At 38.8% G+C, this 27986-nt stretch overlaps 1 protein-coding gene across 2 annotated transcripts; it reads right to left on the bottom strand.

Moving 5' to 3' along the window:
- Positions 1–5107: 5107 nt before the first annotated feature.
- On the bottom strand, positions 5108–27969 carry CNOT9 (CCR4-NOT transcription complex subunit 9). Of its 2 annotated transcripts, none has more exons than XM_033113013.1 (8): positions 27804–27969; positions 17800–17979; positions 16581–16696; positions 14185–14294; positions 9596–9705; positions 7666–7764; positions 7360–7451; positions 5108–5963 (listed from the first exon to the last, which is right to left on the bottom strand). In XM_033113013.1, exons 1-8 carry the CDS (start codon positions 27825–27827, stop codon positions 5795–5797), a joined length of 900 nt encoding a protein of 299 aa, XP_032968904.1. In that variant the 5' UTR covers positions 27828–27969; the 3' UTR covers positions 5108–5794. The 2 variants fall into 2 exon arrangements, with proteins under 2 accessions (XP_032968904.1, XP_032968903.1); XM_033113012.1 differs by having other exon boundaries at positions 5108–5966.
- Positions 27970–27986: the final 17 nt, after the last annotated feature.

Consider the following 27986-nt stretch of genomic DNA (forward strand, 5'->3'; position numbering starts at 1 on the left):
GAGTTTATCATACTCTACTGAGAGCAGATTTTGATAAAGGAAGAAGGGAGGTAGAAGAGGGAGGCCATTCATGGGAACAGAAAGATTAGGGGCATATCAATATTTAAACTGTGCTGATTTCATATTTTACTTATTAGAGGCCGGGTCTCACTGCCTGTCTCTCTCCCATTTCTGCCTCCCCAACCTGGCCATGTCCTTATTTTTCCACGCTGGCTCTTCACATTCCCCACTCCTCTTCAACACTCCAGGATCATGTATGGTTTGCCTTTTGGAGTCACTATTTGCTTCACCTAATTGCTACCCCACATCCTTCCCTTCTGGGTGTTTTGTGAGGGGTATCATCACTCATTCTGGATTTTCTGGGAGAGTCCAGATTTCAAATTTTCTGTTTGTGTCCTCATAAACATACCAGTGCTCCCAGATCAAGTGTTCTAATTTTGGGGACAGGCACTTGGAAACCTTCACAGGTGAGAACAGCTCCAAAGAGTGGCTTAGAAAACATGCCCCCCTGCAGGACGCTCTATAGATCAGGAAGTGAGCAGAGAGACAGGGCCCCAGGCACAGGAACTGTCCATCTGGTTTGGTTGTTCCTATTTCCATAATGATCCTGGCCCTTTCCCCACTGTTGTCTATTATTAACAGATCCAGAAACCTGATCAGGGCAGCAGCAGAGGGACTCTCTGGGAACTATGCCCAGGAAAGGTCGAGAAGCCCCAAAATGAAATGAAAGTACAGCTGGCAAAGAGGAACACCTAAACACTATACTCTCACACTGCCACCCAGACAAGCCTAGACCCTCCTCCTGACGCCTAGGCGAGATGCCCCAAACATTTTTCTTTTTGGGACAGTCAGGCTAGGGACTCAAGAGACCAGTTCCCCAGCCCATCCAATTTACTCACACTTCTGGAATAAAGCCCATCTTCTTGGTGGTCAAAAGGCAACACAAAATACTGAATTTCATTTTTAAAATCACAAATGAGTCTACCTGAAGAATTAAAAGCCATGATATATAACTTCAAAAGACCAGATACTATATAGCCAGTCCTCCATTCCAAAAAAAATTAAAAACAAAAAACCAAGGGGAAGGGAGAATAAGAAGGTGTAAAATATAAGTTAAAATAAAAAATACCAACGGTATTCCATAATAAGAGACCTTTCAGAAAAGGTCATACAACAAAATACAAGTGTGTGCTCTTTGTAACTCATCTGGGAATGGGAGGACTCCAATTTTGTTCTTACTCAAGATTACCTTGGCTGTTTTGACACTCTGAATTTCTAAACAAATTTTAAAATCAGCTTGTCAATTTTCACAAAAATAAACCTGCTGGGATTTTAGTTAGAATTGAATTTAACCAGATCATTTTGAGAGAATTGGCATCATTTTACAAGTTTTCCAATCCATGGAGATGATGTATCTCTCATTTATGTAGGTGTTTCATTTCTTTCAAGAACATTTCATTGTTTTCGATGTAAAAGTTCTGCACATCTTTTGATATATCTATTTCTAGCTATTTGATTTCTTATATTTTTTAAATTTCATTTTCTATTTACTGTATTTAGAAACATGCAATTGTGTGTTTTTTTTTTGTAGATGGATTTTGCATTCTGTGACTTTGCTAAACTCACTTAATTCTGAGTTTGTAGATTCTTTTGGATTATTTGGGTACACAATCACGGTGTCAGCATCCTTTATACTCTTATTTTCTTGTCTTATCACACTGGCTGGGGCCAGAATAATGATAGAGGTGTGGTATTTCATTCCTCATTTTATGGTGAATGATTTCAGTATTTTAGTATTTCAGTATTTTATTGAGAGGTTTGCTGTAGGCTTTTGGTTGATATTAGATTAAGGATGTGCCCTTCTATTCCTGGTTTTCAGGTGTTTTTTTTTTTAAATCACGTATGAGTATTATAGTGTTCTTTTCTGATTCTATCTAGATTGTGATTTTTCTTTCTTCTTATGTTACGTGGTAGGTTGTACTGGTTCCCTTTCAAGTATTGAATTCTTCTGTTTTTGCAGTAAACCAAAATTAGATGATACATTATCATTTTTTATATTGCTGGATTTGATTTGCTTATTTTGGGAATTTTATGTCTACATTCATGGGACTTTGGCCCCTGGTTTTCTTTCTTGTAATATCCTTGGTGGGTTTTGGTGGCTGGGTTATACTGCTTTAAAAGTGAATTGGATGTTCCCTTTTTCTGTTCTCTGGAACAGTTTATGAAAGATTGGTGACTGTAAACTGTAAGTGATGTCCCTTTTTCCATTCCTAACATGTTGACATATATTCGTTTCTTCCCGATCAATTTACTAAGGGTCTATCAATTTTATTGATGTTTTCAAGGGAATGAGTTTTGGCTTTGTTGATTTTCTTTATTGTACATTTGTTTTCTAATTCACTGATATACTTTTTAAAATTCTTCCATTTCTTGAATTTGCTTTTCTTTTTCAGTTTCTTGACATGAAAACTTAGATCACTGACTTAGTTCAGCCTCCATTTTGTAATGTGTGAATTTAAGATAATGTATCTCTTTTAAGTAGTACTTTACCTGTACACCACAGGTTTTAATACGGCCTATCTTCATTATCATGCAATTAAAATTATCTAATTTCCTTTGTAATTCTTCTGTGATCCAGGGGTTATTTAGAACTGTACTGCCTATTTTGTAAATAGCTAGGGAGGGACTTACCAGTTTTTTTTCCCTAGTTTAATCCCATGTGTTTGGTTCAGAGAACATCCTATTAATTTTCTTTTTTTTTTTTTGGAAATTTTTTGAGGCTTGCTTGATGGTGCAGCTATGATCAATTTTGGTAAAATGTTTCCAGTGTAATCAAAAGGAGTATGTATACTGTTGGTTTAGAGGACAGTACTCTATATGTCAATTAAGCTAGGTGTGTTGTTCAACGTATGCTATATCTGCTTATGAAATAAATGTATTGTTTTTAAAAATTAAATTCTACAATATTCAGGAAAGAAATCTCATTCCATTGAATGGTTTCCTATTCCACATGTCTCTCTTGGGCTTTTGATAGCAGTAACTTTGTATATCTACCCCCTTCCCCAGCCACTTAGCAGCAGGAATAGGGAGCAAGGGAATCACATATTTTGGATATTAAGGAAGGCATGCTCTGAAGGCTACCAGTGCCTGCCCTTGCCCTACTCCACCACTGAAATAGCCAGAGGCCCTCTAAAGTCTTGGAAGAAAGAAGCTGGAAGCAGAGGTTGGTTCTGTCCCATTGAGAGCCAGGAACAGGAAGGGAAACAACTCTAGAGATGTGCCCTAAGCCTTGAATCTTAGAAGGAAATGAGGATTAAAGTCTGTGATAAAATGCTGCAAGTGTTACCTCTTTACTTATGCAAGTCTCTCCCATACCAGCACTAAGTTCTGGCCACTACAGCCAGGAGTGAGGTTCTGTTCCAGCAAGAGATACTTTATCAGATAAAGGGCACCGTCTCAGTCTCCCAAGCAGCTTTTATATAATGCATCAGCAAGACTCTCCCACAGGACCTATCTACAAAGGAACCATCACTGCCCTCTTGGCAGGGCAGTGTGTTTGTTGTGCAGGTGGACAGAGAATAGAGGCAGGGGTGACGGGGATCACCTGAGTAAAGTGCCTAGATATCTCTATAGTGACAAAACCAAATCTCCAGTTTAAAGAAAAAATTATTTTTATAAAAAACAGAAGCATGTTTTATTTCAATTCTGTTGAGGGAGTGAGAGGGATGGAAAACACAAAATGAGGGGAGGGGTCTCTTTATACACATGACGTCAGGATCAACTACAAGGAACAATACCCATTTCCATCCCTCCCCCACAACTCCTATGTGGAGTCCAAGCCCAGCTGAGAATAGATGGAACGAGAATTAAGACACTATTGGCACAGTAACATGGCCAATGCACCAAAAGATGGAGAAAGAATTTCCCAGGGAGCAAGGCCCTGGGCCTCAGCTGCTTCCCCAGTGGAGGGGAATGAGAAAACTTTGGCTCAACAGGAAGGTGGTTAGCAAAACTCAGGGTTACCCTTGCTGGACTCGCCACATACAAACTATGGGCTGGCTAAAGGGAGTCAAGACGTCTATGCAGTCCATGCCATTTCTCTGTTTCTCCAAGACCTCTGCTCTTCAGGCCTAAGACTATTGAGAGCTGGCCTGGTTCTCCTCTTCATTTTGAAAGGCAGGGGAGTAAGTGCGTATCCTACCCTTCCTACGTGTAGGCTATTTAATTACTATTTTCTGGGCTCCAAAGAGACAGAAGCCAACTAACATGGCCGGCTCCCTTTATGAAAGTCGGCTTGAAAGAGCCCTTGTGTTGGCAAAACTGCCTCTGCAAAGGTTTCTGAGCTTGTCCCTTAAAGACCCTCCCCAAACTTGTTCAGAGACACCTTCAACAGTGTGAGTTACGGACAGAAAATACTTGGTCTCTCTCTCTCTCTCTCTCTCGTTGGATTAACAATCTTATCTTCGATTGGAGATGGGGATAAGAGAGAGCGCAGGTGTTGGTACAGGGAAGGACTGGGAGAAAGCAAAGCAGTTTACACTGGATTGTGAATAGAGTCATCTAAAGCTCCAAAGAAGGAAGGGGGATTCTCGAACACAATATGAACAAGTGGCAACCCTGTAATTCCCATAGACCAAAAGGGAATGTGTCAAAAAAAAAAGACTGAGTGGACTAAGATAGTGGACTTAGCCCTCTATCTTAAATCTGAATAAAATTAACTCAATTCAGCTAATACTGCTTCAAGTACAATCATGAAGACAGATGGAAATGCAGAAATTCACACTAAAACAAAGGATGGAATCAAGTAGCTTATCATCTTAATCCCTCCCTTTTAAAAGTCATCCAGAAAATATCTTTGAGGATTTGAACTGAAGGTGAGATCCACCGCCATCTCTCCTCCCCCAATATAATACCCTTTTAGGACAGCTTAATGAATTAAGACGTCTGTTTTAAATTTGATAGGAGGAAAGTGAAAAAGGGGAAAGCACTGAGATTTGGAAAAGCTAGCAGCTACAGCCAAAAACAAGGCTAAGGTCCTCGTGGCATCCAGAACTGAGGGGAGAAGACTGGGAAATGGAAGGGAATTTGGCGGTGGGCTCCTACTGTCCTTTGGCTTTAGACCTTTCCCCTGCCTCCCCTTCCTCCCAACAGTTCAGGCAACTATTGGCCTGCTAGAGGGGATGTAATGCCCAGACCAACTTTTTATTGAGCTTATGCAGCTAACAGACTTGTAAACAGTGCCAACTGACAAAGTTTTGCTGAATATTACAGCTTGTGTTCACTAAACACACCTCTCTCTGAGATTAAAAACAAAAAACCAAAGTAAACAAATACTGAGAGAGAGAATGAAGAGACACATCTTGAGTCTTCCAGGAAGGCAAAATAAACAAACGCCACATGGCTTGGTCCCAGGCGTTCACCAAGCCTAGAGTGCTGCTGCTATCACCACTGTCTCCTCTCCCTGCCAGTGGCCAGGTACAAGTGGGGGAGAAAGGTCATCTTGGGCATGCTGCACATACAGCATTTGCTGGTGGTGACACCCTCCTGGGGCTGTGGTGGCAGACTGCTGTGTCAGGAGCCCATGTCCTGGAAGTAGCAGAGGGAGCCCAGGTCCTCCAGGCAGCCTGAGAGGGCATCTCATACACCTTGGCAAGGGTACCTTGCCCCTTTTCTCCAGTGCAGTTCAGCATTGAGGTTGTCTATTTCCGGTCGGTGATAAAACCTGAGCTGTTTTCCTCGAAAGTTCCCCCTCCCTTCCTCACCGTGTGTGAGTAGTGGGAAGGGACGGGGAGGATCACTGAGGGGGCAGGGGGATGCCCCGGGGATCGGTGACCTGGCCCTCTTGCAGGTTCTTCACCAGTTGTGCAAGCCAACGTTTGGTGGTGGTGTCATCTTTTAGCACCTGGGCAAAGGTTGTGTCCTTCAGCTGGTCAGGGAGGCATTGCCTGAGCGCTTCACGTGCCCTACATCAGAAACAAACAAACCAACCAGGGAGACCAACAAATAAACCCACATTGGGGGGACAGGGAAGAGCCCCTTTCTTAGACATAAATATTCAGAATCCTGCAAATCTATGGCTCTGTCAATTACTTTAAGAATCCATTAAAATCTTTAAAGCTTATATGAGACATAGGCTTAGGATCCGTAGTCTGCACACACTTTCAGAATTATGCCCCAGTAAAAAATTTCATGACAAGAGAATGGAATATGTGGTACAATAGTTGACTTCAATTCAAACTGCTTTCTGATTTATTGCAGTAAATATTGCCAATATACTCATGTTAGAAATATGTGAGTTATAGTAAATAAAACATTTCCAAAATCAGTACATTAACAGGGAATATGACCTGACTTATTGTATGATAAATGAACTTTAATTCTAAATTAATATAAATTTGTGTCTTTTCAAAAACTGCTTCAGTTTTATAGTTAAAACCCTTAATAAGAGATGAGCAGTAAAAACAAAACTATGGTAGCAACGTTATCAGATGAACTTTTACACATTTCATTTTCTTTACCCAATAACTAGCAGAAAGTCAAGTCTGAAATCCTCAAAGAGGTAAATGTTAACTCTAAGGCAGTTTTAAGCAAAGTTACGGCTTTTGTACTCAGGCTAACTTCTTCGTACAAGTAGAATTTCAAATAAACGTATTTTCAAACTTTGGTGAAAACAGGAATCACTGAAGAATAGGACAAAATAGTTGAAGAAATAGCTGGGGCTGAATAACCTCAGGGGCAAGAGGCTAAGTTCACATTAAATCAAATTATCCCCATGCCTAGGAACACAGAAATTGCCCCATTATGTGGTTTAGCAGAATCTGAGAGAGTGGCTTTCAGCATGAATTATGGATTTACACAGCAAAAGGTCAAACATTTCTAAATGCATTATACCTTCAACGTATGATTTCTGGCAGAAAGATTCTGAACATAGGGAGATAAAATAATTAGCTCAAGGACTTTACAGGAATCAAGGAGAGAATTGAAAATGTATCAAGAGTCCTCTGGGCTCTGCTCCTTTCTTAAGAGATCTTTGAAAGCATCTTTTTCTTTCTGACCACCTGGAATAGCACTAGAAAGCTCAAATCACTGGAGTCATGTATCATAAGGTTCTTTGGGAACTGTCTGGACTCCCTGGAATTTTAGAGTAGGGTACAGAGTTACAGCGGGGAAATAAAGCTCTGATGGATTTTTTAAATTCAGCACTTCATGTTTTAAAAGGAATTAATCAAGTTCTATCTTAAACTAAATATAGTTGTATCCCTTCCCTGTCCTAAAGATATAGAAGCTATGCCGCGAGATGGAGCAACCATTTTCACCAGAGTATTTCCCCCAAGTTCTATAAATACTGTAAATGTTTACCTGGGATTATCTGAGAGGCGAAGGTAACATCTCACTACATGTTTCAGCAGACGGGCGGAAGGCTCTTTGGATAGCTGCAGGACCATCTTACCCTGTTTCCCCCCAAAATGGGGTGGGGTAGGAAAAAAACCACAAAACACAAAATAATCCTAGTTGACATCAGAGATCAAATATTGCAAGACTCGTTACACAAGATTCCAGGTTGCTATTTCTAGGTGGAAGACTGAAGTTGCTCAGTGTCATTTGCAAAGGGAATAAGCTGTGTGGTCAGAAGTAGTTGCAAAGAGCGTAGATAAAAGAACTCACCAAAATCATGGCGACATGGGAGAAACGCTCATATGTCTGACATATATAAGCCAAACCGGTGTCATCCAAGAGGATCTTCTGCAGGATGAATGTGGCAACCTGGAGTAAAACAAAATTAAGGGCCCGCAACATTGTCTAGTCATCTCCCAAGAATAACAATGAACCAGAAAATTAAGCAGAGGCCTTTGCACTATATACAACTTACTTAACAAGATATGCACAGTACAAAAAAAATTAATAAATATCACCATATTGAACACTTACTATGTGCCATAATTTCTCCTAAAAGCATAACGTGCCATATCTTATTTTCACAGTAAACCTATGTACCATTGTTATTCTCAGATTATTAAAAATGTAGAGACTTTCACAGTTATTGAACACCTACTTTGTGTCAGGTAAAACTATTAATTAAAAACTTGCCAGGTTAAGGTCCCAAGTGACAAAGCTATTAAGTTGCAGAGTTGAGATTCAAAACTAGTTTGAAAACAGAGACTCTTCTCTTTTCTATGGGCCAAGATGATTTTAGAGATTCAGTCAGCTATGCCTCATCTCTTCCAAATAAGGTAAGGCTTTTCTTATTCTTAAAAGATCTTTAAGAAATAAGATTTTGGGGGCAGCCGGATGGCTTAGTTGGTTAGAGCGCAAGCTCTGAACAACAGAGTTGCCGGTTCGATTCCCATAACCATGTTAAAAAGAAAAGCACAGGTTGACCGTTATTAGTCAGCACTAATAGATCAGGTACCAAGTTTGGTCCATCATATTAGCAGCAGTTTAGCCATCTAAATCATTTTTCTATCACTCTTGCTAGATAAACCCGGAAAAAGCTACCTTACATGGCAAAGAAGTGCTTTGTAGATGTGATTAAGCTAAGGATCTTGGGGGAGATTAATCATCTCGGATTATCTAGGTGGGCCCTAAATGTAATCTCAAGTGTCCTTGTACGAGGGAGGCAGAGGGAGACCTGACCACAGGAGAGGGTGACGTGACAGCAGCAGAGAGAGATGTGGACATGCTACACTGCTGGCTTTGAAGATGGAGGAGGGGGGGCATGAGCCAAGGAATGCAATTCTAGAAGCTGGAAAAAGCAAGGAAAGGGACTCTCCCCTAGGGCCTCCAGAAGGAATGCTGCCCTGTTGACACCTGACTTCCACTTGCTGAAACTGATTTATGAGTTCTGGCTTCCGGAACTATTAAGAGAATAAATTTGTGTTGTTTTAAGCCACCAAGCTTGTGGCAATTTGTTATGGAGCAATAGGAAACTATTATCAACATACACACGGTAAAATGTGTGAGTGCACAAAGTACACTAATCTTAAGCATATCTCGATGAATTTCTACCTGTGTACATGTTTATGAACCACAACCAGATTAAAATATAGAACATTTCCGCACTCCAGGAGATTCCCTTGTGCCTTTTCCCAGTCAATATCCTTCCGCGAAATGTAACCACTATTCTGACTTATCCCCATTGTCTGGTTTTGCCTGTTGTTGAATGTCACATAAATGGAATCATACAGTACGAACTCATATGTGTCTGGCTTCTTTTGCTCAACAAAATGCTCATGAGTCATCTATGCTATACTCATATATCAGCAGTTCATTCTTTCTTGTACATGTATTGTGATATACAGAGGGTGCCAAAAAAATGTATATACGTTTTAAGAAAGGAAAAAACTGTATTAAAATTGTAATAATATATACCGATAATGAAAGATAAAGTCATGTGTATACATTTTTTTGGCACCATTGGCACATGAGAGCTCACTTCTCTTGGGTATATACCTCAGAGTGGGACTACTAGGTCACACAGCAGGCTTATTTTTGGCGGATACTGCCAAAAACCTTTCCAAAATAGTTATACTACCCCATAAAGAAGGAGCCCAAGAGCCAACACAATGTAGAATCTAATTAAGTTAAAAGTACATACCGTTTTAGAGAGCTCACTTCCAGATTCCATGATGCGCAAACACAAAGGGATAATTTCTGTTGTCAATAAAAAGTTGATTACTTCCTGCTCATCTGTTTTTACCAGAGCCCCTAAAGAAAATATAGACAGACAAAATTATTTCAGAGTCAGGGCTTCCAATTAAAATTAACTTCGTATTGTTCATCCAGCTAGTTGTAGAACTTAAATAACACAGAACACAAACTGTGGTTTATATGTCAGAGAAATCAGTCATACCCATGTAACAAAAAAAGAGGAAGAAAAGCACAGCTTGACTGTTACCAGCCAGCATTCAAAGATCAGGTAGCAAGTTTGGTCCATCATACAGTTAGCAGCAGTTTAGTTATCTAAATCATTTTTCTATCACTCTTGGTAGATACAATAATATCACATCTGTTCTCCATTTATTTTGGGCAACAGAGAAGAATTCTACATCAGTATTAAAGCATATTCCCAGGTAGCAAAGAAATGGTGTCAGTCTGAATCCTACTTCACAATGGGCACAAAACATTACTTCCTGATTATTTCATTGTCCCTCTTTCCCCAAACACGACCACGGTGGGTATATCAAAACAAGCAGCACACATACACCTGGATTCTAATCCTGGTTCTACAACTAGTTTACTTAAGCTCGATAAAGTTACCTTCCCTTTGTAGGCCTGTTTCTTTATCTATAAAATACTAGTCGGAGCAAATGACTTCTAAAATTCATCCCAATTGTATCATTCTGTTGGTTTCTAAACTGACAGCAGTGATCAGGTGACCGACACACCTCAGTGCCATCTTCTCCATTCTGTAGAGAGGGAAGCAGAACCCCATGGAACAAATGACTGCTCTCTAAGCTTTCCAATGCATCACTGGCCTTTTTATGAAAGGCCTTGGTTAACTGGACCTGTACTATCTAAAATCAATCACTTTAGGAGAGAGTACGGAATGTCATTTGTTTTAACCACAATGGGCAATCTACAACTGCTACATCTCTAAGCCCCACAGCAAATAGCACGTACCATAATTTACTAATAAGGCCTACAGTAAAGGTCAAATTACTATTTCATTTAGATTTTACATGTAGGTCTAAAATCCATTTTGAGTTAATGTGTGTATAGAGTACACAGTATAAATCACGGTTCATTGTTGTACATATAGATATCCAATTGTTCCAGCACTATTTATTGAAAAGACTATCCTAAATTGTCTCTGTACCTTTGTCAAAAATCAAATGACCATGATGGTGTGGATCTATTTCTGGACTCCCCATTCTGCTTCACTGAAGTGCAAGCCTTCCCAATACCACATTGTCCTGACTACTCTAGCTTTCTAGTAGGTCTGAAAATCAGGTAAGGCCCATTTTCCAACTCGTCCTTTTAAAAAACTTTGGATATTCCAGTTCACTTGTTTTTCCATATAAATTTTAGGATCAGCTTATCAATTTCTATTAAAAAAAACCCTGCTGGATTTTTTGGGACTTATTCTAAATCTATAGATCAATTTGGGGAGAACTGACATCTCAAAAATAGTGAATTACTGATATGAACAGTATGTCTCTGCATTCATTTAGGCCTTTTTTAATTTCTTTCATCAGAGTTTTTAGCTACAGAGCTCGCAAATACATGTATTTTGTAAGATTTATACACAAGTTTTTCACAGGTTTTGGTGCCATTATAAATAGTAGGTTTCAAGTTCTAGTAGCTTTTTTGGGTAGATTCTTCAAGATTTTTTTATATGTAGTTAATCATGTTGTCTATGAATAGACAGTCTTATTTTTTTCATTTTAAGTTTTATGCTCTTTATTTTTTTCTCTTGCCTTATTGCAGAAGCCAGGTCACCCAGGATGACACTGAATAGGAGCGGTGAGAATGAACATCCTTGCCCTGTTCTCAGTCTTAGGGGACAACATTCACTTGTTCACATTAACCATGATCTTAACCATAGGTTATTATTTTTTGTACTTTATCAGATTGAGAAAGTTCCCCTCTATTCATACTTTGCTGGAGTTTGGATGCTGAACATGAATGGATGCTGAATTCTGTCAAAGGCTTTTTTTTAAAACTATAGAAATGATCATATGATTTTTCTTCATTAGTCTCTTGATATGATCAATCATATTGACTGATTTTTGAAAGCTGAACCAGCATGCATTCCTGGGATAAACCTCACCTTAGTCATGATGATTCTTTTCATATACTTAGATTTGATTTGTTACCACTTTGTTGAGAATTTCTGCATCTGTATTTTTGAGGGATACTGGCCTTAGCTTTCTTTTCTTATATTTTCCGCCCCCCTGGTTTTGTTATCAGACTAATGCTGGCGTTACCAAGATTTGAGATGCATCCTCTCTGTTTTCTAGAAAAGTGCTACAGAATTTTTCTTATTTCTTCTTTAAATTTTTGGCAGAATTCACTAGTGAAATACACCATCTGGGCCTGTAGTTTTCTATGTTGGAAGGTTTTTAACTACAAAAACAATTTATTTAATAGATGTAAGACTATTCAGCTTATCTATATTTTCTTGAGTGCATTTTGGCAGATTGAATTCTTCAAAGAATTTGTCCATTTCATCAAAGTTGTCAAATTTATGGGCATAAACTTATTAGCAGTGTACCCTTATTATCATTTTAATGTTTGTAGAGTCTGTTATAACATACTCCTTTTCATTCCTGATGTTTGCAATTTGCGTCTTCTCTTTTTTCCTCAGTCTGTCTGCTTAAAAGTTTATTAATTTTATTGAATTATTTTTCAGTAAAAATTTGGCGGTGGATGAAATGGGTAAAAGTGGTCAAAAGGTACCAATTTCCAGGTGTATGATAAATAAGTCCTGGGGATATAATGTACAGCATGGTGACTAGACTAACAATATTGCACTATGTAATTTGAAAGTCTTTAAGAGAGCAGACCTTAAAAGTTCTCATCACAAAAAAAAATATTGTTAACTATGTGTGGTGATGGGAGTTAACTAAACTTATTGTGGTAATCAGTTTGCAATATACACATGTATCAAATCGTGTTGTACACCTAAAACAAATACAATGTTATATGTCAATTATAGCTCAATTTTTTAAAAAAATCAGCTTTTGGTTTCATTGATTTTTATCTATTGTTTCTGTGTTCTCATTTTCTTGGATGGCTATTCTTTATTATTTCCTTCCTTCTGTTTGCTTTGGTTTAATTTGTTCCTTTTTCTAGTTTCTTAAAGTGAAAGACCTCTCTTCTAGTAATAATTCAATGCTACAAATTTCCTTGTAAGTCCTGCTTTAGTTGCACTCTACAAATTTTGGTATGTTGTGCTTTTATTTTTAATCAGTTTCAAGTGTTTTCTAATTTCTCTTATGCATCATTTCATTTGTATTCAGACTTGTCTGATAATGCTTAAACTGTAAGCAAAAGATCTAGGCCCAAATATTCACCTTCTGTTTGTTCTCTCAACTGACTTGGAGAAACTGAGTTTCAGAAAATATATGCAAGGGTGGATAACTGGCTTAATATTGTCCTCCACTGCTAAATTTATTCTAACATCTCATAAATGTATCGTCTAACCTCAGTGGTCAAAAAACTAGCAGAAGTATGATGATGTGAATTAGATTTAAGAATATAAATGTTTTCTTTTGGCTGGAATCCTGTTGATGTTTTAAATCCTACATGAAAAATTTTTATAGCTTAAAAGCAGAAAATAATATCTTAGAAAAAGTTTCTAATTAGAGTTCCTCTTGGGAGGAGATTTAAACAACAATAACATTCATTTGGAGTATGTGAGATAAGTTACTGCTTAAAAGTAGAATAAAATGTCTCCGACATATGTATTAGAAACACCAAACTTTTAAATTATACTTCCTGATTCATGGTTTATAATCACAAGCATGTGAACACAGGTTGAACATAAATACAATAAACTAACAAAAGAAGATTTGTATAATCTATGTTCTTATTGTTTGGTCAGTACATAAACAAAAACTGAGAAAAAGAAATTGAAAAAAGGAAGGGTAATTTGGGAAAGAAACTCTTGAATGTATTTGCATGTCACAAATCCAAAGATAGGTCTTTACTACCCAGGAAACTGACATCTGAAATAGCTGATACATTATTTTCTTGAGTAAAGAGAATTTTAGACACATTTCCCACAGTAAATGTATATGGAAATATTAACTTGAGCATGCAAAAATTTAACTAGGTGAAATAGAAGTTAAACACGTGGAGTTAAGGAAGAACAGTTTAGAAGTAAGAAAAAAAGACAAAACAAAATACAAACTCAAATTCTTATTTCTATAATTACATTCTTTATTTGTTGACTGAAGGTCTTGTTCTTTACTCTCCCTACAATTCCAGTACACATTTCTACATATGTGCTGAAATTAACCCAAAATGTTGGGCCTTCCTTATTAGCAATACTCAGAATGGTACTTGATAAGAGCCATCACGTTCCTGATACTCATTTATTTATCATTAAAAAGAGACTCAATCTCAAAGACAAAAATGAACTGATGGACAAAAACTATGAAACACCAGACAAAACACCCAAGTTAAGACCATCAGTATGAATTACGGCTTCAGGCTTGCAAAACAACCCTAATAACTCACCAATAACTCCAAGACTGGTTAGCCGAAGATATTCAAAGGGGCGCGTTTTGCTGACAGTGTGCAAAAAGGGGTACAAAAAAAGTGGGATGTGTGCTGCAAGAAATGCTGACCTGAAAGAGAAAAACAATCACATTTAGAGCCCAGAGCTAATATCTAAGAATTCTAAACATTGAAATTTCCAGGTGGTTAATTCTGTAAGGTCTATAACATTGCCTGACCAAGGGACCTTTAAGAAAGATGGTTATTGGTCAATAGTCTAGAACAGTGGCTCTCAAATGGGGTGATTTTGCCCCCCAGGGGACATGTGGCAATGTCTGGAGATATTTTTGGTTGCTACAACTGAGGGGATGTTATTGGCAACCACCAGGCAGAGGCCAGAGATGCTGCTAAACATCATGTAATGCATAGGACAGCCGTCTCCCACCCTCTTCCTCCCACCACAAAGACTTACCCAGCTCAAAACATCAGTGGGGTCAAGGTTAAAAAACCCTAGTCTAAGCCAATGGTTAAGAGACTACATGATTTTACCTATTATCAGCACCAAGTACCTTAAAAGCTGATAAAATAACCAATAGCAGATTTTAAAAAATAGATCATAAAATGCAATCAAGTGTCCTAGAGATTCTCCTAGTTGCCCTCTCTCACCTACTTTATGGTTGAATAACAGTATTTCCAGGTATAGTCAGATAAAACTTTATAAACCAAGACAACAAAACCACACAACCATTATCAAGTTTATCTGCTGTGCTTAAATAAACGCACACTTTTCTTTTTTGTTAGAGAATTTCAGGTATACTAAGTATTCTAAAAACATCTTAATATTCAACTGTTATGTCAGAAAACTAACATGGAATCAATCTATTACTTTATATTATTTATAGTTAAACCTTGTAGATAAGCCAACACCCCAAATTTTTAAGACTCAAAGTACTTGTACATGTTTCTTAAGTGCTTAAAAATAATTTTCTTAGTAACTTCTCTAAAGCTCTGGAAGGTCAGTGCCATCCTAGCACTCGGATTTTATAAGGAAACTTGACAGAGAGAGAAAAAACTTTAATAAGATGACTATTAAGTGCTTTAGGGTCATAAAAGTCACAAAGCAGATTCCTAAACAGTATTTCCATTTTGTTAATTTTTCAGATATAGCAGGAAGGCAAAAATGCTTCGACCTGTATGCCAGTTCTTATCTATTACAATGGTTGCCTAGAGTCCTATATTAAGAAAGATTCTGATGCCAACCTAGGTTTGGTGAAAAACAAGTGCTTGGTTCAGATATTTACAAATACCATGCACTGCTTCACATGAGGCACAGTGATGTCTACCATGGATTCAGGAGGAAGAAGTGGCTGTATGCCTGACCTTTCCTGAGATGTGAATACCACTCCTTTAAAATTCACTGCTATGAATGGGTAAAAAGTAAATGAGACAATGGAATATTATTCAACCTTAAAAAAGGAAATTCTGACATATGCTATAATATGGATGAAACTTAAGGACATTATACTAAGTGAAATAAGCCAATCACAGAAAGACAAATACTGTATGATTCCACTTATACGAGGTACTCAGAGTAATCAAAATCATAGAGACAGAAAGTAAAATGGTATTGTCAGAGGTTGGGAGAATTATTATTTTTTTTCCTCCTTCTTCCGCCCCTCCCCCCCCCCCCGCCTCCCCCACTCCCGCCCACTTTGGTGCAAGCTGTTGTTTCTCAGTCTAGTTGTGTAGGACACAGCTCCCTGGCCCATGCTGGTATTATGAACCTTGCACTCCCCGGGGCAGGCAGCCGGTCACCAGTCGTCGGTGGGCCACTCACAGAAGCTCACACCAGCTCTCGCCAGCTACCGGTCGCTCACGATAGCTGCCGGCCACTCACAGCAGAATACAGCAGCCCGCGGCAGCCCACAGCAACTCATGCCCACTTCCAGCTGCTCACGGCAGCCCAGCTCCAGGGACAGCCATTGTTCACAATCTTAGCTTTAGAGGGCGCAGCTCACTTGCCCATGTGGGAATCGAACTAGTGACCTCTGCGTTAGGAGCACGGTGCTCCAACCACCTGAGCCACCAGGCCGCCCATAAGGGTGGATTATAATTTCATGGGTATAGAGTTTTAGTTTTAAAAGATAAAGAGTTATAAAGACAGATGGTGGTGATGGTTGGCCATTATAAATATATTTACTACTACTGAACTGTACCCTTAAAAATGGTTAAAATGGTCAATTTTATGTTAATGTATATTTTACCACAATAAAAAAAGGTTAAAAAAATTAATTATAAAAGACATGTTAAACAATACTATACTGTTACTACACTAAAACAAAATGAATTAGAGACCAGACCCACACACACGCAACCTACCGTATGCCCCTCATGTCACCATTAGAAACAGTCTTTACCTGGTTTCTGGGTGTGATGCCACACATTGCAGTAATGCCAGAGCATTGCAAACTCTGTTAGATTGGTGTGCTGTCAAGGTGGGTGGGTTGATGGACGGATAAATATTTACAATTTCCTAAAAAATGGAAAACAGCACCAGATGAACATGGAATAACTTATAAAATTCATTCGTATGATATTAAAGCAAAGAACTTAAACAAATAACGCTCCTATCCTTGCATCAAAAATACACTTGACTGAGACAGAGGTATTTCTACATATGGCTCTAGGAAGATTTCTATGGAGGCAACTTTGGTCACCGACACTTTCTTTATATCCTGCATCTGTCGAGGTTTTCATTTGAGGGACTCTTACATTTATATATAATCCCTCTTTTTTGTTGACAAGTTATAGTGATGAGATAGTTGTCCAGAAAGTGTTAGTAAATCAACCATAGTGACTCACAAAGAACTCTGAGTTTAGTTAGGTAGCAACTGCTTAAAGGCAAAGATAACATAGGTATATGCATGGGGATATGTATAAACAGCAATGATTATATGTATTGTCAAAAGGAGATAATTTGTTGAATACAACCTCATTTATTTCAATTGTAAAACTTTTACATAAAAATGTTTCTATAAGATTAGATTCTTGGCTACATGCAGAAGGGATAGAATGTGAACTGACTTAACAAATCTGAAAAATTATTAGGTATTTTAGATAGTATTTAAAGGATGATCATTCCCCACCAATGACCATTTTTGTCAGAACCAAATGTCAGTTATTTATTCTTGAACGTGCAAATGTATGCACCTTTAACACTACAGTTGGTTCTATCTTTAACATTTTCTTTCCCCAGAATATGACTTGCAGTCCTTACACCTTACTTTCCACCTCCTCCCCAGTCATGTAGAATTGTCTTGTAGTACTACTAAAGCTGTGTTTCTCAAAGTCTAGTTCTTAGAACACTTGAATCAGAATCACCTGAGAGCAAGGAAGGTGCTTGTTAAAAATAGAGATTTTTAATCTCAGACTAAATAAATCAAACATCTTGGCTAGGATCCAAGAATCTACATTTTAACGAGCGCCTTGGACTTTTCTAAAACAGATTCCTACAAATGAAATGCTAACATTTAGAGAGACTCATCCTACTAATGTCTTCAAAATCATTTGGGCAAAGGCAGACAGATACGATGGTGATGAACAGGACTGAACTGCAATTCACACATGTGTACCCACCTGTAAAAGTGCTGCAATAGTACCAAATGAATGCCACAGCATGGGAGCAAGGTCAGGAACAGATTCTCGCTTTTTACTCAGCTCCAGCAAAGCATTCTCCCTGGTCTCAGGACTGGACAGCTCGTTGATCCACTGATAGATCTTTTCTCGATCCACCTGAGCCAGTGCAGTAGGCACAGGCTACAAGTGAAAACAAGAAAGTAAACAAATGAGTTTCATTTGAGTCAAACCAAGTCTTACTCTGCAGCAGTGCTGTAGAGGCAACATAGTTTTCATAAATACCAGGAGAGGTTTTCTAAATACATACACTTGATATAAACTATTTGAATCTATCAAAATCTAAAATGCGCACACGCTTTAATAACTCCATGTTTAGGAATTTATCCTATAGGTATACTTGGGCTGGACTGAAGACATGCCAGGATGCAGAAAAGTTGATATAACAAGTATCTACCAATATATAAATTGGTTAAATATGTATGGGTACGTCTTTATATGGAATACTATGTAGACCTTTAATAAAAGAGATAGCTCTGTATGTGGTAATACTAAATAAAAAACAAAAACAAATAAAAAAAGGGTATTGAATAGCATATATGCTTCCATTAACACACATATATATTCACATATAAATTTTTAGGACACCTGGGAGACTTTTCGTTGTATACAATGAAACCTTCTGCACAAACTTTTTTAAAAAAACTATGTACCTGTAACAGTTTTTGAAAGAAAAGTTACAGCCTCCCCGCCCATTGCTGGTCTTTTCCCAGTAATTCCAGCATCCCATTCCATGGAGCAGAAAATCTATGTAATTTGAAAAAGCTCCCTTATCTAATGGTTCTCCTAAGAATCATTCATTACTTACTCATGTAGGGACTATGTAAACAGACTTATAGAACATGCTTTCACTATTGTGGTAAAGAATCACAATATTCCAAAAAATTTTGAGGATTTCTATAATTCTTCACATTTGTCAAATAGCCTTGTGACCTTGGTTAAGTCCCTTGATTATTTTTATCTGGAAAATAAGATGGTAGACTAGAAAAATGATCACCATTACTATTTCTAGCTCTAAAGTCCTAACAAAGGGCCGGCCCGGTGGCTCAGGCAGTTAGAGCTCCATGCTCCTAACTCCGAAGGCTGCCGGTTGGATTCCCACATGGGCCAGTGGGCTCTCAACCACAAGGTTGCCAGTTCAATTCCTCGAGTCCCGCAAGGGATGGTGGGCTCCGCCCCCTGCAACTAAGATTGAACACGGCACCTTGAGCTGAGCTGCCGCTGAGCTCCCAGATGGCTCAGTTGGTTGGAGCGTGTCCTCTCAACCACAAGGTTGCCGGTTCGACTCCCGCAAGGGATGGTGGGCTGCACCCCCTGTAATTAACAACGGCAACTGGACCTGGAGCTGGCAACTGGACCTGGAGCTGAGCTGCGCCCTCCACAACTAAGACTGAAAGGACAACAACTTGGCTTGGAAAAAAGTCCTGGAAGTACACACTGTTCTTCCCCAATAAAGTCCTGTTCCCCTTCCCCAATAAAAAAGAAATCTTTAAAAAAATAAAAAATTAAAAAAAAAATAAAGTCCTAACAAATTCATGGTGATTTCTATGCCTATGTCCAATATTTTTCTCACTTAATTGCCCCCAAACCATGAAGAATAAAATTTGGGTGAATAGAAAGAAGGGATCTACACTTGCAGATAACTATTCTCAGAGGAATAAACTTGTTCAAATCGCTCAAGTATGAAGGTGCATATTCCAGTGCTTTCTTGAACTGTATTATACAGCTTCCCACAGTATTTACACGTTCCCACTACACCTCAGTGGGATAGAATGATGATCTACCCATTGCCAAAAGGAAAGAGGAGGAAAAAAAGGGTAACTTGAAAAACAGACTGAAGATGGACTCTGAGGTGTACTCACATTCACTCTTCCCAAGCTGAACAACAGCTGTCTATAAATGGAAGCTTAATCATAAGCTTTTAGCTTAATGTTTATCATTTCACTTGCTTGACAGAATGAACCACAAGGTGTTCTGCTAAATGAACTTAAACACCATGCAGCTTAAGTCTTCTTGAAGTGCCTTAGAGTAATCTGTGAAAAACTGTTTCGTGACTCCCATCAGTGATGCGCCTCAAGGAAACAGGTTCCTAAAGCAACAATACGATGTAGAAGAAACAGGGTAGTTTTCTCCCCCTCCCAACAACCAAAGTAGTCTTGTCCAAGCAGCTGCCCTCTCAATGCTGCTCCAGACAGGCCCTCAACTGAAAAATTATTTTTGGAAATGTAATTCCCACCAGAAGATAGGGTATGTTTATTTAAAGTATTACATCACCTTAAAGGCTCAGTGGAAACAACAGCTAAAATTTTAGCTTTGGGTTTCCTGCCCAGCCTCTTGAACGGCCCACAATCCAGTAACTAAAGGGGGCCTCAGAAACGCTGCCCCAGCAATATAGTATCCACCCTGATTAGTCATTTATTCCGGTCAACTGTCCCCAAAGTCCTGTCACCAGACACCACCATCAGTAAACTCCACCCCCCACTAGAGCCAGTCTGTGACTTGTATCCAACAACCCTGTACCCCATTCTGTCCTGGGGTACCCGACGTGAACACCCCCAGGCTGCACTAGTAGCCACCAGACAGCATATCATGGCTTCTGAACACCAGGCCTATCCCCACATATTCCGTTCCCAGGCCTGGCCTGACTCCCGCGAGGAGATGGTACCCCTGGAATGGTGTTGGCACTCCAGGGAGCCAATGCCTGGTGCTACTTGGATCCGTCAGGCCATGGCCACCGGGGGCCAGAAATACTCCAACTTTTGAGATTACATGTGGGAGCTACAGCCTTCTCAGGCACTGGCTTGGAGCTATGGGTTCCGTAGCCATTCTAGCAATGGGAAGGCAGTGAGGGCAGTTTGGTACCGGGAAACATCTGGGGTAGGGACCCCCTTTTCATCATCCCTATTGAACTCTGCCCCCAATTTAATAGTGGGAGTTAGTTTAAACCCACTGAATACCTATTTGTTATGGGATGAATAAAATTATTCCTTAAAATAAAAATGGGAACTAACATATGCAGTACTTACTGTCAGGTACTGGCCTAAATAAATACTTATCATCACTACTCTCATTTTATGGATGAAGAAACTCATAACAGAGAAGTTATTTAAAATCTTAAGCAGCAAAGCCAGGATTTGAATTTAGGCAATCTGGCAACAGAGTCCATACTCTTAACTGCTTTGCTAATGCTGCTTGTCTGTCAACTGTCTCAAGGATTAGGTCTGATCTAAAGACGACTTTCTAAATAACTATTTCCTGTGACCTAGACAATAGATAGGGAATGTATAAAAATCTCAGACAAAAATTAAAATGTCACTGCTGTTAGTTCAGCAGAATCTGAAAAACAATCAGCACCATGAACAATGTCACTGATATTAAGAGAAATTCTCTACTTGTTGAGATTACAAGGTACTTAATAACCCTAAGTTTAATGGAAAAGTCTGTGAAATTGTTTGACATAGTTCCCTATGTCAAATCATGGCTCAGATGGGCATAATTTAGCTAATGATAGTGACGAACACACACACACCTATGTATCAACAAGTAATTTTATCACACACGGAAATTCAGTTATTTTGGAGAATAAAAAATATTTTTACAATTCTGAGTTACATATTGATTTATAAATTAATTTATATTACCAGACAATTGATAAAATACTTTGGACATCATCCCTGAACAAAACTCTAAAGCACAACTTTAGCATCTCACTAGACCTTTTTTTTGAGGTAACACTGGTTAATAACATTATGTAAATTTCAGGTACACATTATAATTTGGTATCTGTATACACTATAGCGGGCTCACCATGCCCACCACCAAAAGTCTAGTTTCCATCTGTCAACATATATTTGACCCCATTTACCCATTTCATCCTCCCCACACTCCCCTTCATTTTGGTAACCACCAATCTGTTGTTTACATCTAGGAGTTTGTTTTTGTTTTACTTGTGTCTTTGTTTTATATTCCCCTAGTGAAATATTATGGGTTTTGTTCTTCTCTGACTTATTCCACTTAGCATAATACCCTCAAGATCCATTCATGTTGTTGCAAATAACAATATTTTATCTTTTTAACAGCTGAGTAGTACTCCATTGTGTGCGTGTGTTTACACACACACATCATCCTTATGCACTTATGTTGTTTCCAATGCACTTACGTTGTTTTCATATCTTGGCTACTGTAAATAACACTGCAATGAATATAGGGGTACATGTATCTTTTCAAATTAGTGTTTTCATATACTGCAGATAAACATCCAGAAGAGGAATTGTTGGATCATATGGTAGTTCTATTCTTAAGTTTTTGAGGACTCTCCATACTATTTTCCACGGTGGCTGTACCAATTCACAGTTCCACCAACAGTATACGAGGGTTCCCTTTTTTCTACAACCTCATCACTTGTTATTTTCTTGTCTTTTTACAGCATTCTAACAGGTGTGAGGTGATATCTCACTTAGGTTTTGATTTGCATTTCCCTGTTGGTGATGCTGAATATCTTTTCACATGCCTGTTGGCCCCTCTGTATGTAAAACAATGTCTATTCGGATCCTCTGCCCATTTTTTAATCAGGTTGTTTGGTGTGTTTTTTTGTTGAATTAATCTTTAATCCATTTTGAGTTAATTTTTGTGAATGGTATAAAATAGTGGTCTAGTTTCATTCTTAGACCTTGATTGGTAATAAAAACCCAAAATGTATTTCACTTTCCTTCTGAATCCCAAGGATCATTTAGGCACACCTTTCACAAAAATATTAGAATCTGAAAATTGATGTCTTCTAAAAGGTAGTGGGAAGTGAAAGTGGGGGATGAGGGAAGAGAGGGATGGATCTATATGCACTTTTTAAAAAACACGGTTTCATTTAATGATCACAATAATGTGGTTTCATCCTCATTTTACAAATGAAACTATGAGTAAATGATGGTGACAGATTTCCCCTTCTTCTCATGCTCGATTTAAAGATCACCTCTAAAGATTCCTAATTCACTTGCTACTATTCTTAAATTTATAATTTACTAATTACATTTCTGAGGCTGTGGCTGATGTGGAACTCAGTCTAGTAGCACACACTGTCCAGTGGCAGATAAGCAAACTCATGTATGACTTCCCTACTGGAGACCACCTAACTTAAACATTTTAACAATGATGGCGGGATACCACAAGCACAAGGGTTAACATTTCTTGAATCAAATGAAATCTATGGATCTTTTCCTCAGAAAAATACATAATTGCAAATTGTTTTGTACATAATTTGTTTTCCACAAATTTACACATAATTTCAGGGAATTCGTAGACCACCCCTTCTGCAACCTATCCATGGACCTAGGATTAATAACCTGTTTATCAAGTGAATGAATAGGAAACACGTAAGTGGAACACACACTAGATTAGAAGCCATAAGTGGCTTCAAAACACAGCTTTGCCATTTCTAGCATGTGTAACCTAGGATAAGTCATTTACTTTCCCAACCCTCAGTTTTATCACTGGTAAAATGAAGGAATTAATTACCGAAGTCTCAGTCAGCTATAAAAATCTTAGAAATTTATTTAATTCTTTGTTATAAAGTGAGAGACTAATCTAAGTGGCTCTTTAAAAATAATAAATTTTATTCAGGTATAATTTATATACAATAAAACTTTTCAGTGCACCCATTTTAAGTGTACATTTCAATGAAGTTTGAGAAATCTATATACCTGAGTAACCACCACCACAATCAAGATATAGATCACTTCCATTACCCTCAAAAGTTCTCTAGTATTCCTGTCAGGAATCGCACCACACCCAGCCCTAGGCAACTATGGATATGCTTTTTGCTGCTATAGATGAGGTCTGCCTTTTCTAGAAACTATTTATAGGAGGTAATATTTACTGAACATACTATGTGCCAGTCACTGTGGATCATCTGCCTTATTCTCAAAATTCTAAGAAAGAATGGGTTCAGGGAGGTTAAATATATGCAAGTTCACACAGCGAGTATATGGCAGAAAATTAGATTTAAATTCTAGGCTACTTCTCTCTAAAATCAGTGAGCCCCTACCTGGTTTATAGGATTGAAATCACAAATATCTCTCCAAGTTGAAGAAAATATTTCTTAAGATCCCAATACAGACTTTTAAGTTTAATATCCCATTGTGTATAATATAGCTCATTAACAGTTGGATTTGGATAAACGGTAAGTTCACTTACATACCCAGAAACGTAAGGTCACTCATGAGAAGTCTGATTTAAACTATTAGTTATCTTCCTTAATACTGTCTTCCAAGATTACAAACAAGAGCTATTGGATATAACTGTATCTTCAGATATAACTCGCTTAATGTCAGTGGTCCCTTCCTTTCAATGTTAAAAATGTCTGTATGGCCAAAATTTAGGAGGGAATTGCTCTCCCCTTTTCTGTTTAATGATTTGTATATAGAAAAAGTATTTCAAATAACTTTTTTCTTTCAACAAAGCTTAACATAGGCAAGACATTTACCAATGTGAGTCACCAATGGTTAACTTCAAGTGTCACAAACACAGGGTACTGATAGTTGGTCTTCTATCTTTGTAAGATCTTAATACTTAATGTGAAAAGAAAAAGATATTTAAAATTTAAATAAAAAGACCCACATTTACCTATAAATGAGAAAGAAAAATGATTTACCCCTCATGAGGAAATTTAAACATTGATGTTGATGGCTTTCTTAAACAGAAAATATCCAAATCTTTCAGTATGGGCCAAAATAGATTCAAGGGCCAAAATAGCTGGCTTTTCTACCAATGAATATTTGACAATGAATAAAGAAAGAAGAGTATTAGATTGAAAAAGAGATTATTTTCCCAAGTCTGGAGATGACTCAACAAGTGTCTTTGAATGTCTAGTTGACGATATTCCAAGAAAACACACTTTCTAAATACTGCCAAAGGGAAATATTAAATTAGCTCAATTATCCTCATATCTTTATGAAAATAAGGTCCAGAATGTTCTTCAAAAATAACTTTTTAAAAATAGAAGTGAATAAGCAAAGAGAAGTTAGGCAATTTGCTTAAAACTTCAACAGGAGACAGTCTTTGAATTAGATGTGCCAGAATGAATGCACAATGTTCTTTTTACTTGCCAAAGAGGAAGGCTTCTGGGAGTCTAGCACAACTTCAACAAAAAGATATAGAATAACTAATGACGGTGCCCATTAGGTGGAAAGCGAGGCAAAAACAAGGGTTTAAAGATGTTAGAATTGCCAGTAGAAATTCTACTGGGGAATCAGTGGGGAATATTTTTAAAAATGCATACCCAGAGCATCTCATAAGGGCTTTCCTTTGGTTGTTTTAGATCACTAGCATATCATTCATTACAGAAGACCCACAGTATGTGAAGATATGTATAATAATTCTATTAATCAACCTCCAAGGTCCATAACAAAGTGATTTGTTACTCTGTTGAGGCAGGAACTAGAGTCCCAAAGCTGAACCTAGGAGCAAGCCATTTAACCAGTGAGTGAACCTAGCCAACCACTGATCACTCTGTTATTATTTCATCTTTAAATAATCCTGTGTGTATTTGTGTCCTTATTTAATAGATGTGAGAAATTACATTCTATGGTGGCAATAATGAAGACGTTAGAATGTATTCTGTAAAGAATGAAAGGTCTATCATACCATACATTTCCAGTATAATACTACTCAAGTCAAAATTTAAGATATTTCCCAAATTATCTCAAATCCTCCCTATTGTGAATGAAATCCTGCATTCACATGTGATCACATTCTCCTTTGACAGTACTATCTCCCTAGCTGAAATGATGAATTACCTGTTATTTTAAAAAAGATAAAGGTACACACAGATACAAATTTTCATCATTAGGCAAAAAGTAATAATCAAGTTGCTTAGATTACTGCAGGCACTGGTGCATGTATTAACTTTTCTCAATTTCTAGAGAGTGACAAACACCATTACTGTCCCTTTACCCAGATCAGAATAAAACAGGCAGTTTAGTCTAATGGAAGGCATGCGCTTCAGTCTCCTCACTAACCAAATATTCTAGTGAATGAGTGGTAGAAAGTAACTTGTCAGAGCTTTCGTGTGGTCTAAGCAGCACAACAAATGAAAGTATATCTAAAAGTTCAAATTTTAAATAAATGTATTGTCAATCTAATTGAAGAAACATGTATTGAGTACTTACTTATAAGTAATGAACCACAGCTTTAATGGCTGTTCAAAAGATGAATTACAGGGAGCAAATGAAAATAAAAGAAATTGAATAGGTATGGGTATAGAGTTTGGGGAGGCACAGAGAAAAGAGCAGCTTGGCATCAAAGTGTGGCGAACACACGATCAGATTTTGAGAGATGGACAAGCCAACCTTAGAAGAATTTATTTACCTTGTCCCTCCCTACTAGCAGAAACCTCATCTTCTGACTTGCTTCTTCCAAATTATACATGTAATGTGCGAGAAGAAACAAAAAAGTTGGGGAAATTGCAAACACCCAATTGAGAGATATAAAAGGTACTTCTCCACTTTGACTAGTTACAAACACTTAGAAACATGGTGACAGGAGGCAGAGATGCCACTGGCTCTGGAAATGACGTTTTCTCTAACCTAATTACACAGCTTCCTTTTTATATTTAAAGGCAATTTTTTGGGTTCTCTATTTCGTATTTGTATCATTTTGCCTACTAATGCAACTTAAGTATATTATTCTCTCATTAAGTCACTTTACCTCTGTGAAACAGAAAAAGTGGGGTGGGCATTTACAAAAGTGTGCTCAAATCATATGATCCCATTTTCCCACTGTGGCTATGTGTTCTCAGTAGCCACCTCCTTCATCTGCACCCCTCATTCAGCAAAGTACCTGAGCCCTTACTTTATGCCAGGAACTGTCCTGGATCTGGGTTACTATGTAAACAAGACCCACATGATCCCTGTCTCTGTCCTCAAGAGGGAGACAATCAACAAGCAAATAAATACAAAAAAATTACAAATTGTAATCAATGCTGTAAAGGATACTTGAAAAGTAAAGTTGGAGGTTACAGAACTACAGTACTTTAAAAAAGACGGTCAGGGTCGCCCACTCTAGGGAGATTTGGCAGAGACCTGAGGGAAGCCAGCTATGCCCACATTGGGGGGAGGGGTGTGTGTGTGTGTGTGTGTGTTTAAGTTGGAAGAGCATTCCAGGAACAGAGATCAGAAAGTGCACTTTGGAGTTGAAAAGCACACCAGAAGGGATGGTAGACGGGATGTCCAGTGTAACTGGAGCCTACCGGGCAAGTGACATAAGACAAGACTGTAAACGTGGGTAAGAACCAGCGAGAGTCTTGTCATAGCGAGGACTCTGGATTTTATCTAAATGCAATGGGAAGCCATAGGATTACACTAGACAGGTGAACTACCCGATCCATTTTGGTTAAAAGACCACACTGATAAAACGAGATGTGTGAGGAAAGGTTTTAAGCGCAGAGAACCGTAAGTCAGACACGATAATTATTCACTTCTCTGGGTCTCAGATTTTCCATCTGCAAAGCAAGTGGTTTTAACTAGAAGCCATTTCCTTTCCGCTGCGATGTGCCTAGGCAGTCAGTTCCGAGAGCCCGGGGCCTTGTCAAATCGATCACAGAATTACCCTCATCCCCGCCGACGCTCGGAACGCAACGGGCACCCGGAAACTGTTGGTCAGGGCAATGAATCAATGAATGGCCAGTCCGGGCCGCGAGGGAGGCGTTCCGGGCGCGCGCAGGCCCCAGGCCGGAAAAGAACGCGAAATGCGGCGCGAGAGGCCACAAGTGCCGGTGGGCGAGGAAAGTAGGGGGTGGCTTCACCGCGACCAAAGCGCGGCGAGGAGGGGGGGCCGGGGCCTCGTGGGTTGAGAGCAGAAGTTGGACTCCAGGCTCCACAGAGGGAGCTAGGAGAGGAGGCCGAAACGCAGGACTGAGGAGGGGTTCTGGGCCCAGGCTGGGCGGCGCACCCACTCACCGCAGCCGTCGCCAGGCTGTGCATGTTGGGAGCGGCCACCGCTCTCCAGCCACCGCCGGACGCGCCCGACCCACGTCCCAGCTTCAGCGACTCTGCCGCCAAAGAGCTGCCGCAGCCGCCATCCGCCTCCGGCTCGCTCCGCCCCCTTCGCAGCCCTATGACCTTTCACCCCTGACACCGCCC

Source organism: Rhinolophus ferrumequinum, chromosome 8 (genome assembly GCF_004115265.2).
Source record: "Rhinolophus ferrumequinum isolate MPI-CBG mRhiFer1 chromosome 8, mRhiFer1_v1.p, whole genome shotgun sequence".
Classification (NCBI taxonomy): domain Eukaryota; kingdom Metazoa; phylum Chordata; class Mammalia; order Chiroptera; family Rhinolophidae; genus Rhinolophus; species Rhinolophus ferrumequinum.

What these genes read in the sequence shown, in the direction of transcription:
- CNOT9 (XM_033113012.1), bottom strand. Translation starts at nt 27,827, where the DNA reads ATGCACAGCCTGGCGACGGCTGCG. An exon ending in CTATTGCAGCACTTTTACAG is followed by an intron (nt 16,697 to 17,799) that starts GTGGGTACACAT and finishes TCCATTTTTTAG; the next exon opens with GAAATTGTAAATATTTATCC. An exon ending in GCATCACACCCAGAAACCAG is followed by an intron (nt 14,295 to 16,580) that starts GTAAAGACTGTT and finishes TTTCTCTTTCAG; the next exon opens with GTCAGCATTTCTTGCAGCAC.